This window comes from Portunus trituberculatus, chromosome 15 (assembly GCF_017591435.1).
Source record: "Portunus trituberculatus isolate SZX2019 chromosome 15, ASM1759143v1, whole genome shotgun sequence".
NCBI classification, from domain to species: Eukaryota; Metazoa; Arthropoda; class Malacostraca; order Decapoda; family Portunidae; genus Portunus; species Portunus trituberculatus.
In genome coordinates, this window is record NC_059269.1 from 953,375 (window position 1) to 969,321 (window position 15,947).

A 15,947-nucleotide genomic window follows, 5' to 3' on the forward strand; every position below is an offset into this window, starting at 1 on the left:
TGTGTATGTTTCTCTTTAATTAAATCTGACATCCTTTGATATTAATTCATTACACATTAGTAGGCCAATTCAGAAAAATGAGCTTTCACCTAATCTTTTCAGTTGAATAGAAAAAAGTTTAGTTTATTCTAAATATCTAGTGTATTGCTATGATCTTAAATAATTAATATGCAACAAATTATACACAATGCACATGATTACAAAACAGAATCGTTACTTTCTTAGTTATGGAAATTTTACATCCTTAGGTTAACACAAGTAACTCAGAAATTAAACTTGCATTAAAATTAATATACATATATAATTCGAGCTTCCACCTATCTTGGAAAAGGCTAGCACTACCACTGTTAATTATAATTCAAATAAGAATATGCTGTTATTTACAATAATGCAAAATGCCTAACTATATATATATATATATATATATATATATATATATATATATATATATATATATATATATATATATATATATATATATATACCAAATCATTTTGTTGGATTCTCCATATCTAAAGTTTGACATTCTTAGATTATAGTTAAAAAGCACAAGTTTTTCACCTGTGTGAACTTTGTGTGGGTGGAGGAGCAGCATTTGACTGATAGTGAGAATGCCTGGTGACTCGTGACTGACCATGTGACAGGATGCCAGAGTTCAGCCTATACGCGTTTCATACACGTCCAATTTCGAGGTTTTGGCTTATTACCACAGAAAACAGTATTCTATGACATATGGTAATCACCACAGAAACTTAATACGCCGTATTATATTAATTTGGTATCATCAATATCTTATATCGAATATATCACTAAGTAGTAAATTCCTTTTAGGTATCAGAAGTATCTTCATAAAATAAGCCGATACCGATACCCCAAAAATGGGCCGATACCGCCGATTCCAATACCGATGCATCGGTACATCTCTAGTATCAGCCACGATAATCTATTACGTAAGTGCGCTAAACTAAACATTGATAGCTTTTGGTTTACAAATTATATTCAAAATCGATCACAGTCTGTTCGCTTAAATAATACTGTATCTAAGGAAGTAAATGTAAGATACGGAGTTCCGCAGGGCTCAATTCTTGGCACGATTTTATTTTCAATATACGTAAATGACCTTAATGAGAAAGTCAAGACATCTGTGATACAATATGCAGATGACACACAGTTCCTTGAAGCTGATACTGTTGAAAATCTTCATAGGCTCATCTCCATCACTGAAAATGCATTTTGGGATATAAAACTTTACTTCTTAACTAATGGTTTTTTATTAAATAACAAAAAAACGCAATGCATATTCATTGGAAATAGGCAACTGTTAGCCCGAATTCCCCCCAACATTTTTATAAATTGTAACGGAGTACACATATACCCGACCACACATGTGAAGAATTTGTGTGTCTATTTTGATAGATATATGCTCTTTGACGTGCACATTGCAGAATTAAATTCCAAAATAATGGATATTAATGTACATAAATAGAGTAAGTGAGAATTTTGATAAAATAACACGTACAACTGTCGTACAGTCCCTAGTGCTTAGCCTTATTAATTACTGTATTTGTGTATGGGGTTCTACCAACAAATCTCTCATTCATACTGTGCAAAGATTGCAAAACTTTGCTGCAAAAATTGTTAATAGAGGAGCTAGAAAATATGACCACGTGACTCCTATTATAAAAGAACTTGAGTGGCTGACCGTCAAAGACAAATATTATTTAGAGAAGTGCAGCACAGTGTATAAATCAGCGAATAGACTATATCCTGACTGGTACCTGAACCTTTCCACAGTCAGAGATAACACAACGACCACAACAAGACAAGGAAACAACCTGCATGTCCAAAGAACTAAAACAGACTCTGGCGCCAGAGCCACCACGGTGTGTGGACCCAAGTTATGGAATGAGTTGCCTCAATATATCACCAGCTCTGGAAGCCTACACAGTTTTAAATCTAGCCTTACAAATTTACTGTTCAGAATGTCAAACTAGGTACCCACATTTTATATTTATATTACATAACAGCTGTTATGAATTTTATAACTTTTATATTCTTACAATATTTTAGTTTTGTTTTAGGTATTTTGTATTCTGAGTTCACAGTTTTATAGTTTTACTTTATAATTTTAACGCCTAAGGTAGTTGATAATTTACAATTATAATATTTTTATCATGTCTATTTGTACGATCAATTGAATAACCATGTTTCATGGAATAAACAATTTATTATTATTATTTATTATTATTATTAGTAGTAGTAGTCTCTCTCTCTCTCTCTCTCTCTCTCTCTCTCTCTCTCTCTCTCTCTCTCTCTCTCTCTCTCTCTCTCTCTCTCTCTCTCTCTCTCTCTCTGATAAAACCAGTTGCAAAACATGAGACTAATTTATAATTCTTTCTCAGTAGTATTTTCATTAAGATGTTATTTTGAATCATATTTACCCTTATGTGGAATGATGGTCACTAGTTACTTATCCTTCTTTGAGGATTGAGAGGAAGAGGAATGATTATTTTCCCCTTTAGCCATTACTCTCTCGGGTTTGTTGGATACTGAAGCTCAGAGGGAGACATTGTTGCTAGGAAAGGATGTTCACTGGCCATAAAATTCCCTCAGAAACTTTAAATTTAGCCCACAAAATGCAGCTTAACTTTAAATGCCATCTGTCCTTTAAGGGTTAAAATAGGACTGATACTTCTAATGGCAAAATTAACTCCTAGATTGACTTGCCTGTTTGGCATGTTCTTTGTCTGTTTTTCTTAATAATTACCTTATTTTTTTTCTTTCTCTCCATTTCTATTTCCTTGAAGAGATTCCATACAACTAGATCTCAGTACAATTAAGCGACTATATATTTGCTAACCTTTTTCTCTGCCACAGGTGAACAAGGACTTTGGCTCCATCTTTAGCACACTCTTACCTGGTGCACAGGCCAAGCTACAGCCACCCGAGGGACAGGATGTGCTTGACGGACTTGAGGTGAGAGGTGTATCTCTGTGTCAGTTTTATTTTTATTATTTATTAGGATGGAGTGTAATACTGTGGACCACAAGTCTAACCCTTTTCATCAGGGACCGACAGTGCTAATAGTATGAACAATATGTATGTTTGTGGTGCCTTGTCAGGGCCACACCCCCATGTGACAGTGCCAGCCTATATAGAGGGATAAATAGATGGACTTATTGGAATGACAGTGGCAAGTGCATGGAAATGGTGTGGTCTCATTCATCAAAAGGAGAGGGTGTGGTCTCACTTGACAAGGCCCAGTGGCTTTTGGCCCCCAATTAAGGTGTTGGGCAGGGCATTCCTTAGGAAGTAAAGTCAGCAAAGACTGATCTTGCATTGCAGCGCCACACACGACTTATAAAGAGCATTTTATTTAGGCTTCTAACAAGCATAAAGAATGGGCCAGGACAGATTAACTTATGGGGCTGATGATACCACCCTGCGCTTTTTTTTTTTTTTTTTTTTTTTTTTTTTTCAAAGACAACCATCCCTTCAGGAAGTAAACAGGACACAAAAAAGCCACAGAATGCCAAACTTCTGATCTCTCAAATTTTTTTGGTTGCAGTAGACCAAACTTAATATTGTTCAAAGCCTCAAAAACTTTTTTTTCCATCTATCAACTCAACACAACCTTGCAGACAACTACAGGCATTTTTGATGTATGATTGGATTAGGTTCCTGAAAATCCCATCTTAAACAATCAATCATATAATAGACTTAAGAATGGAAAAAAAAAAAAAAAAGTAATGTATATGTGTATTCTGAAACCTTTATATTTGTGCTCTCTGAAACCCTTAAAATTCATGAAATATTATAATTAAATGCAGTTATTGCTTAAAGTAATAAAACACACATTAAAAGTTAACAGTAAACTGGAATGATGCATTAAAATAAGACGAATAAGCATATAAAGTAGATTCCAGTTTTACATTTGATTACATTCACATATTTACATTACCACTAAAATGGCTATTTATTGTTTCTATAGTAAGAAAAATCAGTGCAGATACTGATGATGAATTAAATGAATAAAGATGATGAAGCTATGTGACTCAATATAATGAACATATATGGAGAGAGTGAGTGAGTGAGTCAGTGGGAATGGTGCCAGACAACAGTATGTCACTGGCCATCCTCAAGGTCACTCACTGGCAGGCTGTCACACACTAACAATTCATCTCAAACATATGATTGACTCTGTCAGAAAACTCTATATTTTTTAAATTAAGCAAAATCTCCATAATTTTGAAATGTCTTTATTTGCAATTGTTCATTAGCCTGAAAGAATTTATTACACTCAAAATTCGGTAAACTGAGTAAATAGTAAAAAAATATAAAATGTTAAGATTGGCTACTGGTAAGGCTCCACCTAATTGTGGGGCACTGTGATAAACTGTGGCTTTAGGATATTGTTAAAATTAAACCTAACTAATTGTGTAGCGGACTCTCAGTAGTAAAGAACAACTTTTGTTAAATCATATATCAGGGAATACTTGTAATATAAACAGTAAACTTTAAATTTCATCTCTTTCTAAAACAGCTATAAAGTTAGGCTTTCTAATCATCTCGGTCAATTTTTCTCTCCTCCCAGCTGCTTACTCTGTACAGAGGTCTTATCCATATGGAGTATACTTCACATGTATGGGAGGTTCCACTCATGCTGATCTTTTAGAGAGGGTGGAGTCAAAAGTTTTTCATTTTTCCAATTACTTTCTTCCTGCTGACTGTCTACTGTCCTTAGCCTCTTTATCACTGCTGCAGTGTGGCATCTCTTGCTCACTTCTTCCATTATTTTCATGCCAATTGCTCTTGTGATCTTGCTAACTGCATGCCTCCCCCCCTGCCCTGGCCTCACTGCACAAGACTTCATTTTTTGTATCAGTGTATTTCTAATGCAAGAGTTGACCAGTATTCTCGGGCATTCATCCATTTTTCTGGTAAATTCTGGAACTTCATGCTTCTGTTTATCCACCTTTAGAATTGAAAAGGATGGTTTAAAGACACTTATTCTGTGCTTTTGACTAACACTTCAGTTTTAGCTGAAAGATGAACAGATGTCTTGAAACCTTCTTACAAGAAGTCAAGTCATAGGAAGATGGAAATACAGAAGCAGGCAGGGAGTTCCAGAGTTTACCAAAGAAGGCATGAATGATTGAGAATACTGGTTAACTCTTGGATAAGAAAGTTAGACAGAATGAAGATGAGAGAGAAAAAGCCTTGTGCAGTAAAACTGCAGGAGGAGGGGAAGCATGCAGTTAGCAAGATCAGTAGAACAGTTAGCATGAAAATAGTGATAAAAGATAGAAAGAGATGCAACATTTCAGTGGTGAGAAAGAGGCTGAAGACAGTCAGTCAGAGGAGGGGAGTTGATGAGATGAAAAGCTTTTGATTCCACCTTATCTAATAAAACTGTGTGAGTGGAACTCCCCAAACATGTGAAGAGTACTCTATACAAGGACAGATAAGGCCCTAGTACAGAGTTGCAGTTGGAGAGGTAAGAAAAACTGGCAGAGACACCTCAGAATGCCTAGCTTCTTAGAAGCTGTTTTAACAAGAGATGAGATGTGAAGTTTCCACTTAAGATTATGAGTAAAGGACAGACTGAGGATAGTCAGTGTAGAAGAGGAAGACAGTTGAGTGTCATTGAAGAAGAGGGGATAGTTGTCTGGAAGGTTGTGTCAGGTTGATAGATGGAGGAATTGAGTTTTTGAGGCATTGAACACTACTAAATTTTGTCTGGCACTAGTGAGTGGTTTTTTTTTTATTGCAATCTTTGTGATCTTGGCAGGTCCCCCTTCTAAATAAAAATAGTGCATCTTTCCTCCTCACTCATGCCCATAGCAACAGTAATTAATACTTATTACGATAGTCAGTATTCATTGAGTATTTGGTGATGCATGACTAGCACTGTTCTTGGGTCAAAATGCATTTTGCTCTGTTCATGATGTGGTGTTTGTAAGTGTAAGTCAGACAAATCACATTGACATTGTTTAGTCATAAGTCTTCACATAGTGAGCTTGAATGGTATCAGTCACAATTCATGTTAATTAGAATCTGTAAAACTTCCAGATTCTGTACAAAAATTCAAGAGAAACAGTAAGAAATTAGATTTCTTCCCAGCTTTGATGTTGGCTGGCATCTCTAGTGCTTCTCCTAAAGTGACTTGCTGTAAGAGTTGATTAAGAGTCCAACTACTTTCATGGAGAAGTTAGAAACTAAAGGATAAAGGTTAAAAGATGCCACAACTGTAGTTGTGAAAAACAGTTACTCATTGTTTTCCTTGACAATTTTTTGTTTGATGTTCTGGATGTTTATTGTTTTTAAATTCACATGTTTTGCTCTATCGACACCATTCAAGCCCATTGTGTGAAGATCTAATATTGAACAATATCACTGTGATTTGTCTGCCTCACACATTACTGTAAACAGCATATCATGAGCAGATAATGTGTTGCACTTCAAGAACAGTTCTGGTAATGTGTCATGTGACACAATGAACACTGACAACTCTTTATACATGTCATTGTTGTTATGGGAATGACTGAGAAAGATAGATGTACTTGAGATAACAATAAGTATTTGTCTCAACTCAGTTTTTATGCTGTCGAGAGGATTGAGTAAAATGCACTCCCTGAACAGTGTGTACTGGTGTGATGCAAGATGGGCATTTGTTACCTGTACCCTGCATCTTCTGTGGTCTGAGGATAGGGAACATTCTCATTATGTGCTGGATTGCTGTCATAGTATATATAGATACATTTATTAGACTTTTTTATTTTATGATAAATAATAATGATAATAAATAGTTTATTTAAACATAGACAGCTTAAGAGCTGAAAATATACATTTTAAGGAAGGGAATGTTACGAATAAAATTAAAATTACAGACTTACGAATAAGCACACATAATCAGTGTTCATAAGTTAAGTATTTTCACTATTTTGGGAATTGTACTGTTTCTATATCAATCTGTTCATGCACAGATGGGGAGAAGCTCTTGTAGTGTTGGACACTGTGGTGGGGGGGAGGGACTGCCGGGGTAGTAGGTTCCTGTGGCATGGGTGGTGGAAGAGCTTGGTGGTGAACTGTTGGAGGAGGTGTTGGTGGTGAACCTGAAGGGTGGTGAGGTGTAGGATGTGGAGGGCCTCCTGGTAGATGGTGTAATCAATTCCCAGAAGCAGGCACACCACCCTTTTCTGCACTCATTCAAGTTGGTGTTGTTGAGTGGCGGTGAGTGAGGATGACCAAGCTGGGGACACATATGTGAGCCGAGGGAGTATGAAGATGGAGTACACACTCACTAGCTCACACGATGGTGTCCCCAGCTTCTTCAACCTTCGGAGGGTGTTTAGTTGATAAGTGGCTGATGATATGATGTTACTGATGTGTTGACCCCACGTCACCTTGTTACCAATGGTGAGGCCGAGAAGCTTGGTGGAGCGCATTACCTGCAAGGGACAGCCGTTGATGGAGACACAGGGAGGGGGGAAGGGCCCTGAGGAAGTGTATATGTGCATTATTGTTGTCTTGTTGGTGTTGAGGGTGACTTTGTTGTCGGTGGTTCATGTGTGGAGATGGTTGAGGAGGAGCTGAAGGTGGCTGTGGTCTGGGTTGGTGTTCTCTGTGGTGGTGGCAAGTGTGGTGTTGTCCACATATTTCCATTCAGCACTGGTGTCCGTCATGGGGCCATTGATGAGCATCAGGAATCATAACTACCCCATTCTGGTCCCCTGGGGTACTCCACAGGTGAGGTACTGAAGGTGGGAGGGAGGTAGCGTCTTGATACCTAACGACCCGACTTCTATGGGAGAGGAAGTCAGAAAGCCAGGACACTAGGATGGGATGAAACTGAAGGTTGATGGCTTTGGCAGTGACGGTGGTGTGGTGAACAAGATTGAAGGCTTTTCGGAAATCGACAAAGGCGAGGGCAACTGATGTTTTCTATTTCTTAAGGTTTCTGTAAACATAACCAAGGAGGTCAACAAGGCAGTGAGTGGTAGTGGAGGACTTGATGTTCCCAAATTCTTGTTGATCCATGAGGGGGTGAGGTGGGAATAGGCCCATCATAAGATGAAGCCTTCACAGACCAAGCTGGGGATTGGGGTGATGGCAATGAGCCTGTAGTCATTGAAGGACTGAGATGAGCAGGTTTTTGGGACAGGTGTGACATATGCCGTCTTCCAGCTTGCAGGACACTGACTCTGACGGAGAGAGGCATTGATAATGGAGCACAGGGGTTTGGCTAATTCAACTGAAAATTCTTGATATAGCTTGATGGGGATGTCAGCTGGAGTGATGGAGTGTCTTGATTTGAGTTTGAGTAGCTTGTTGGTAACCCTGTGCTCGTGAACTGTGGGGAGTGGTGCAGGTGTGGGTAGGTAGGCAGGGAGTGAGGTGAGGTCTAGGCTTGGCAAGGATTGGCAGATGTTGAGGAAGTGAATGTTAATGACCTCAGCTGCTTCTGTGGCGGGTAGGTGGGCCACACTCGGGATGGAGGTGATGGTCTCGTTTAATCTGCAGAGGTCATGGATCTTGGTGTATCACCTGCTGATATTTTCCTGTTTTAATCTATGAATCTCATTGGGGTAGTAGGAAAGCTTAGCTGCCTTGATTTCGTGTATAACTGTTGTGGAGAAGCTTGGAAAGTGGGGGGTTTGTGAAGAAGGATATGTTGTGTTGCTGCATGAGGTGCTTAATCCTGGGTGTAATCCAAGGAGCATCTAATGGCTGGAGTTGCAGAGGTTTTTCTGGGAAGAAGTGATGGTATGCTTTAGTGATGGTTTGTTGGTACGTCATCCACTTGTCATGGACATTGTCAGTGTCGAGTACCTCAGTCCAAGGGTGTTGTGTAACCCACTGGCCAAACTGCCACATAGCTGAGTCTGTTAGGGGTCAGTAGGTCTTTTTTTTTTTTTTTTTTTTTTTTTTTTTTTTTTAATGTTATGGCCTATAGTACCAGTAGGCACACTTGAAGTGTATATGTGGGAAGTGCTGTTCAACGTTTAGTGGTACCCATATTAGGGCTTATATCACCACCCAAGTGCATCTTTAATGTAAAGACCTAAAGCCTGGGTATCATGGTGACATATAGGTAACTTCAAACCACTCGACAAATGGCATAGCTTCAAAGCGGTATGTGGTGGGAATCAAACCTACGTGTGGATGTCTGGCCGATCCCACACTCACCACGTTATCCACTACGCCACCACCAGTACATTTAGGGCATGAGGTGGAAGGTGCTGGCAACCACAGAATAGAGGTGTGGTTGGTTACTGCATCCCATGGGAGAAGGGAGTGGCTGAGTGGGAAAGTAGTGCTGGGTGAGGCCAGTGAGGATGAGGTCGAGGATGATTGTACTATGGGTGGGAAAATCCACTACCTGATGAAATTCAGCTGCTCTGCAATCTCACTTATGTTTTACTGATTAAAGTCACCACAGAAAACATGTATGTTGAGAGGCTGAGATGTAAGTAAATGCTTGTAAGTGTGCATGTAAGTATGAATACTCCTTGTTTTGACTTTTCAAAGGATGTGAGCCTCATGCATAAATAGATTGATCTATTTTCCTTGATGGTGGAGCTTAGGCCCGTACCAAGAGTCACGAAGGTTTGAGGTCGAGGGTAGAAGGGAAGGTAATGTGGTACCAAGAGTCGCTGTCATTATTGGAACGAAGAGCAGAGGGAAGGTCGAAGGGAAGGCATGGGTGCCCCCGTGTCTTCCACATGACCTTCGAAGAAATATTTCATAATTTTCATAAGCTGGAGTAACCAACGAATAGTATGAACTAAAATCAACATCAAGTAATATTTTCAATCTCGGAAAACCGATAGTTATGTTTCCATGTAAGTTACTATTTTTATAATAGTGAAGGATTGCCTTAAAATCGCGAGGTGGAAGGACGCAGTGGATCCAGAAAGCTCGCCACCTAGCTGTTTTATGAAGCTTGTTTTCGTTTGTCGGAATGTTACACTGTTTATTTCATGGTAATGAATATTTTCTTTAGTGAGCTCATCATCCAAGCCTATTAAAGACCAAATATGTGCATGGGTTAATTGAGAATAGGAAGTGACTGGTGAACTGCCAACAGACAGAAGGCTGTCAAAGTATGCAAAGAAAAGCCAGTCACAAGGTAAATACTAGCCTGTATAAGCAGGTTTAAAACGAAACCACAAAGATGTATGTAGGGATGTAGACAGAGAATTTCACAAGCACCCCACTTCACACTAACCCAGGACTTCTTATCAAACTCACTCTCTCTCTCTCTCTCTCTCTCTCTCTCTCTCTCTCTCTCTCTCTCTCTCTCTCTCTCTCTCTCTCTCTCTCTCTCTCTCTCTCTCTCTCTATTTTCCTTGATGGTGGAGCTTAGGCCCGTACCAAGAGTCACGAAGGTTTGAGGTCGAGGGTAGAAGGGAAGGTAATGTGGTACCAAGAGTCGCTGTCATTATTGGAACGAAGAGCAGAGGGAAGGTCGAAGGGAAGGCATGGGTGCCCCCGTGTCTTCCACATGACCTTCGAAGAAATATTTCATAATTTTCATAAGCTGGAGTAACCAACGAATAGTATGAACTAAAATCAACATCAAGTAATATTTTCAATCTCGGAAAACCGATAGTTATGTTTCCATGTAAGTTACTATTTTTATAATAGTGAAGGATTGCCTTAAAATCGCGAGGTGGAAGGACGCAGTGGATCCAGAAAGCTCGCCACCTAGCTGTTTTATGAAGCTTGTTTTCGTTTGTCGGAATGTTACACTGTTTATTTCATGGTAATGAATATTTTCTTTAGTGAGCTCATCATCCAAGCCTATTAAAGACCAAATATGTGCATGGGTTAATTGAGAATAGGAAGTGACTGGTGAACTGCCAACAGACAGAAGGCTGTCAAAGTATGCAAAGAAAAGCCAGTCACAAGGTAAATACTAGCCTGTATAAGCAGGTTTAAAACGAAACCACAAAGATGTATGTAGGGATGTAGACAGAGAATTTCACAAGCACCCCACTTCACACTAACCCAGGACTTCTTATCAAACTCTCTCTCTCTCTCTCTCTCTCTCTCTCTCTCTCTCTCTCTCTCTCTCTCTCTCTCTCTCTCTCTCTCTCTCTCTCTCTCAACAAAGACAGTGAGTGACATAAGCATTGAGTGCAATAATGTTAAAGCTAAGTCAACAGATAACTTTTCACTGAGTTGGGTGTGATGTGCAAGGATTTAAGTCTAGGTATACTGACAGTATTGTAGGTAGTTCTCAAGATGTATAGTCCTGTATCCAAACTATTTCAGGCCATGATTAATGTAATTCATGATTGACTATACTAATGTGTTAACTATGGAATTTTTAATGATATGCATACAAATTGTGGTCTAGCAGATCCCAAAGAATACAAATTTGTTAACTCTTGTAATGAACTACCACTGCTTCTTGATATGGATTTTGTAAGACAGTGATTTCCAAACAAATGATAAATTACCACTTTAGGGATAATGGAAGGATACAGAAAAAAAAGAAAGTTAAGAATTTTGGAAATTATGAAAACACTGCAGTCTGTAAAGTTGTTGAATAAACCTGTTATAAATACATAGTGAAATTGAGCAACAACAATAAACATTCAGAACTGCTATACATATACAAAACTTGAAAAGAAGAAAAATTATTTAAGTGTGTGGCAAGCCAGGTTTCAATAAGGAATGCTTCAGGACACAGATATTCAATAACTCTGATCACATGTGGGCTTGTTACTCACTACCTGAGCCTGCCTCTTTTTCATATTGTCAGTTTCTCTCTGAGCACCAGCTGATGCTAAAATCTTGAATTTTTATTTAGCTATAAATATCTTAATATTAAAAAATGTTAATAGCATTAAATGACTTGGTGATCGTCTCCCAAGCTAATTTTTTTCATGTGAAGGCTAGCTGGGTTTGTTGAGCGGTCTTGCAAGTCTTTATTCTCTTTTACAAGATTGAGAATCATTATTCTCTGCTCGTGCGTGAGTGGCGAGGCCCGGTCACAGCTTCTTCCCTCCAATCTTGTAGCGCGCACTGTGGTTTTGTTGTCGTCAGGAGCTCCAATCCGGATTACAGTCATACCAATACCGAAACAACTGTTACCAACTCATGCTAGTGGCAGACCTCTCGAGTCTCGCGGCCCTACCTTCCACGGCGACTCTTGGTACGGATTGAAGGTAAGGGCGAGGCTTTGCCTTGCTGGTCGAAGGGAAGGTCCGTGCCTTGGCCTTCGCGACTTGGTACGGCCCTTAGAGTACATGTCTGTTGTCCCTTTGTACTGAAAAAAGCAGCTAAAAGGGCTGAAGATGGAGACCTAACAGCATTGTCTTAAGGAATTTTATATTCTTACTTAATGAAACACAAGTAGAAGAGTCCTGGTATAGTACACAATTTAGTTATTTTTCCTCTCCATTCCTAGATAGCATTTATAGACATTATTATCTAATTTTTTTTGTCCCATTTTCCAAGTTCAGGAGCAGATTGTCACCCTTCCTTTCTCTCACTTTACCTAGTTCAAAGTAGAATTTTTGGGCAACATCTCATTTTCTTTTAAGTTTTCCAGTTTAAGATAGCACTTTTAGAAGTAAACCCCCCGTCCTTTTTCTTTTTTTCTCTCTTCCAGTTCAAGGTAGCATTTGGGGATGTGTGGAAGGAGAGCCTGACAGAACTGAGTGGTGGACAGAGGTCACTTGTGGCACTTTCCCTTATTCTGGCACTGCTCCTCTTCAAGCCAGCACCCATATATATCCTAGATGAGGTGGATGCAGCACTTGATCTCTCCCACACACAGAACATTGGCAACATGCTCAGGATGCATTTCAGACACTCACAAGTAAGTTGATTACAAACATGCTGTGCTATTTTTAAGGTGAGCTGTACAAAGTTTTGGCTGCAACAGGAGCACAATCCATTCTAATACAATGATACTTACATAGATATCATGGCACATTAGTAGCATATATGATGACACCAATGTAAGTGTCACATTTACATTCTGTTTTAGTTGCTGTTGAATGATTTCATATTTTTCTTTGTCTTGGCTACTGACAACTCATATATACTCGCCACTAAAAAGTCACCAAAAAAACTAAATTGTTGTATCTAAAGTTATTCGTAATTCATAAGTTCCAATGCATGCATAACATAATTCAACCTTTCTACTTTGCATTCATATAAAATAATTCACTACAAATATTCTGACCAAGTCTCCAGACGTTAATAAATGCAGTGTCATTTTTCCTCACGCTATCGCTTAGCTAACTCCTTCACCCGCCGTCATTTGTCATCTCACATTGCTATTAATGCCCCAGCGTCACCAGCTGAGAAGCAGGTCCTGATGACTTGCTGCAGATAGGTGTGTGGTTGTTTTCAGTCTGTACATAGCAGTATGTGGTAAATCTTGATGGCAACTTAATACTAAGAAATTTTTTAGTGGAATGGGCATGCATATTTTGTTACTTATTCTTTGTGCATTTTCATATACTTCAAAATCAAGCTATAGATCATAATAAATCAAAGTCAAAAGCTGTCCAAATTAATGTTTTACCATGTCCACTTGTAAAATCTAATTCTGGTGACACTTCTTATAAAGTCGCCAAGTTCAGCGAGTTTTTGTCATAATTTCCATATTCTGCAAAGCCAGCCAACCCTTAAAATATCACCAGCAGTGGAGCTCAAAGGTAGCTGGCAGCATTGAAGTATCATTGATATGAAGCCACCAGACATCACTCATCCAAATAAAACCTATTATTTAATCTTTTAAGTGTACATAACAGAGTGAGGCCTAGCTCTTTGTTCAGTTGAAAGATTATATTTTGCTGTAAATGCATTGTGATTTCTTAAACAATTCAATAAAAACAAGCATTAGCAAAAAAAGAGAAGTGTGGCAACTTTATATGAGTTGACGGTAGTCTCTGTATATTGTCCTTGAGATTCTAATGCTCCTCTATCCTTGCTCCACCAGTCACTTAGATGAGATATGCCATTCACCACTCTCAATCCACAAAGAGGTAGTTTCATTGGCATAGCCTGCATCACAGTTTTCCCTGTTATGATTCCTCCTTTGTCCTCTTCATCCCTCCTATCCTCATCCTGTACACCAATTCCAGGGAGGGGAGACAGGAGACAGGATGGAGGGGACACTTTCCTCCCCTTGGGGCCATATTAAGGGGTATGTGTAAGGAGATATCTAGTGGGCATATGAGATGTCCAGTGGCTTTGAAATTTAAGATTATTATTGCTGGTGTCTGAGAATTTCATTGAATTTAGGTGAATCATTGGGGAGACTCATACAGAACATGTTATTTCTTTATTTTTTTGTATTTTTTTTATTTATTTATTTATTTATTTTATTTTATTTTATTTATTTATTTTTTTATTTTATTATTTTTTTTCCAGACTAGTTTTCATTCACTTGCTCTCAGAAAATACCTCAGAAACTTTTTACATATGTATATTTTGTTATTTATAAAATTGAATCTTTTAGATGCAGATGATGTTAAGTTAATGAGGAGGGTGATTAGAAAAGAAGATTGTGAGGCGCTACAAGACTTGGATAGAATAGCGGAATGGTCACTCACATGGGAAACAGAATTGATAACAAAAAAAAGTGCTCCGTATCAGAATTTGTAATGAACAAAAGAAGGCTGAAGGGAGTTTACTCAATGGGGAATGAAGAAATTAAGAAGTCTGAAGAAAAAGACCCAAGACTAACCATTGTGGATAACTTGTCACTAGAAAAGCACATAAATAGAATTACAGGAAATGCCTGTGAACTTTTGAGAAATATAAAGGTGGCATTCACGTACATAGACAAAAAAAAAAAAAAACTTAACTCAAATGCACCCAAAATTAGAATATGGTAGAATACAGTATGGTCACCTAAGCACAAGTTTAAGACAAACTTTAAGAATCTTTGTTAATAAGGCCTCTGGTGCTTTAATTCACCTTTTAACCTTATCTTTCCTTTCCCCTACATTCTGTCTTTATCTGTCTCTGTTGTTATAAGCAGAGCCTACTCTTTATGAGAGAAAAGCAAAGAAATTACATATTAGCCAATTGCCATCTGCAGAGTGGCTGGGAGGCAGGTTACAGAGAGTCACCACTTTGAGAAGTTGTCATTCCTTGTTTCATTTCACCCACTTCTCCTTTTGGTTTTAGCATCATACACTGAATTGTAAGATGGTGGGGCAAGGGCTTTTTACAATAGGAGAAGACCAAAACTCAAGTTTCCAGTGTTCACTTGGTGATTTAATTCAGAAGTGTGGCAGCATCATTTTGTAGTACAGAGTTAAGTTTCAAAACACTATATTGTCTCGTATCTATTGATTTACCATGCATTAACTCCATCCAGTAGCCAATATTTTCTGATGTTATTTTACTATGATATTTCTTTATAATTATTTGAGTTTGTATGACTAACATAATTTTACAGAGCAAAATGCAGTCGACCAATGTACGATGCTGTTTAATTTTTAGAAGCTTTAATACAACACAAAACATCAAGAATTAATACAGTGCTGGTACTTGCTGATGATGGTGGAGAAGAATTAAATTGATGAACCAGTTGTGAAACTCAATTTAACAAAAATATATGAAGAGAGCAATATATATATATATATATATATATATATATATAGAGAGAGAGAGAGAGAGAGAGAGAGAGAGAGAGAGAGAGAAAGAGAGATGGAAACATGTTATAGGCCATTCTCAAGTTCACTCAGTGGCTGTTACAGTCACCATTCATCCCTCAAACTGCACTTGATTGTGTGTCATTCACCCAAACAAGAGTCACAGTACAATGAACCATCAGTTTTACACAGTATGTAGTATGTACACATTATACTCCAAAGGCAATTTAGAAGTACTATAATCAGCAATATATTGACAATACCACTAAAATAGCTATTTATTGTTTCTATGAATGAGAAATATCAACAGATACT

The 15,947-nt window shown here is 38.2% G+C and overlaps 1 protein-coding gene across 1 annotated transcript in view; it reads left to right on the forward strand.

Moving 5' to 3' along the window:
- Positions 1-15,947, forward strand: part of LOC123503943 (structural maintenance of chromosomes protein 2-like) — a 230,003-nt gene that overhangs the window by 201,842 nt on the left and 12,214 nt on the right. The window contains exons 28-29 of the mRNA XM_045254068.1: positions 2,878-2,976; positions 12,626-12,835. Of these exons, the coding sequence (XP_045110003.1) occupies positions 2,878-2,976; positions 12,626-12,835 (309 nt within the window). The remainder of the gene's footprint in view (positions 1-2,877; positions 2,977-12,625; positions 12,836-15,947) is intronic.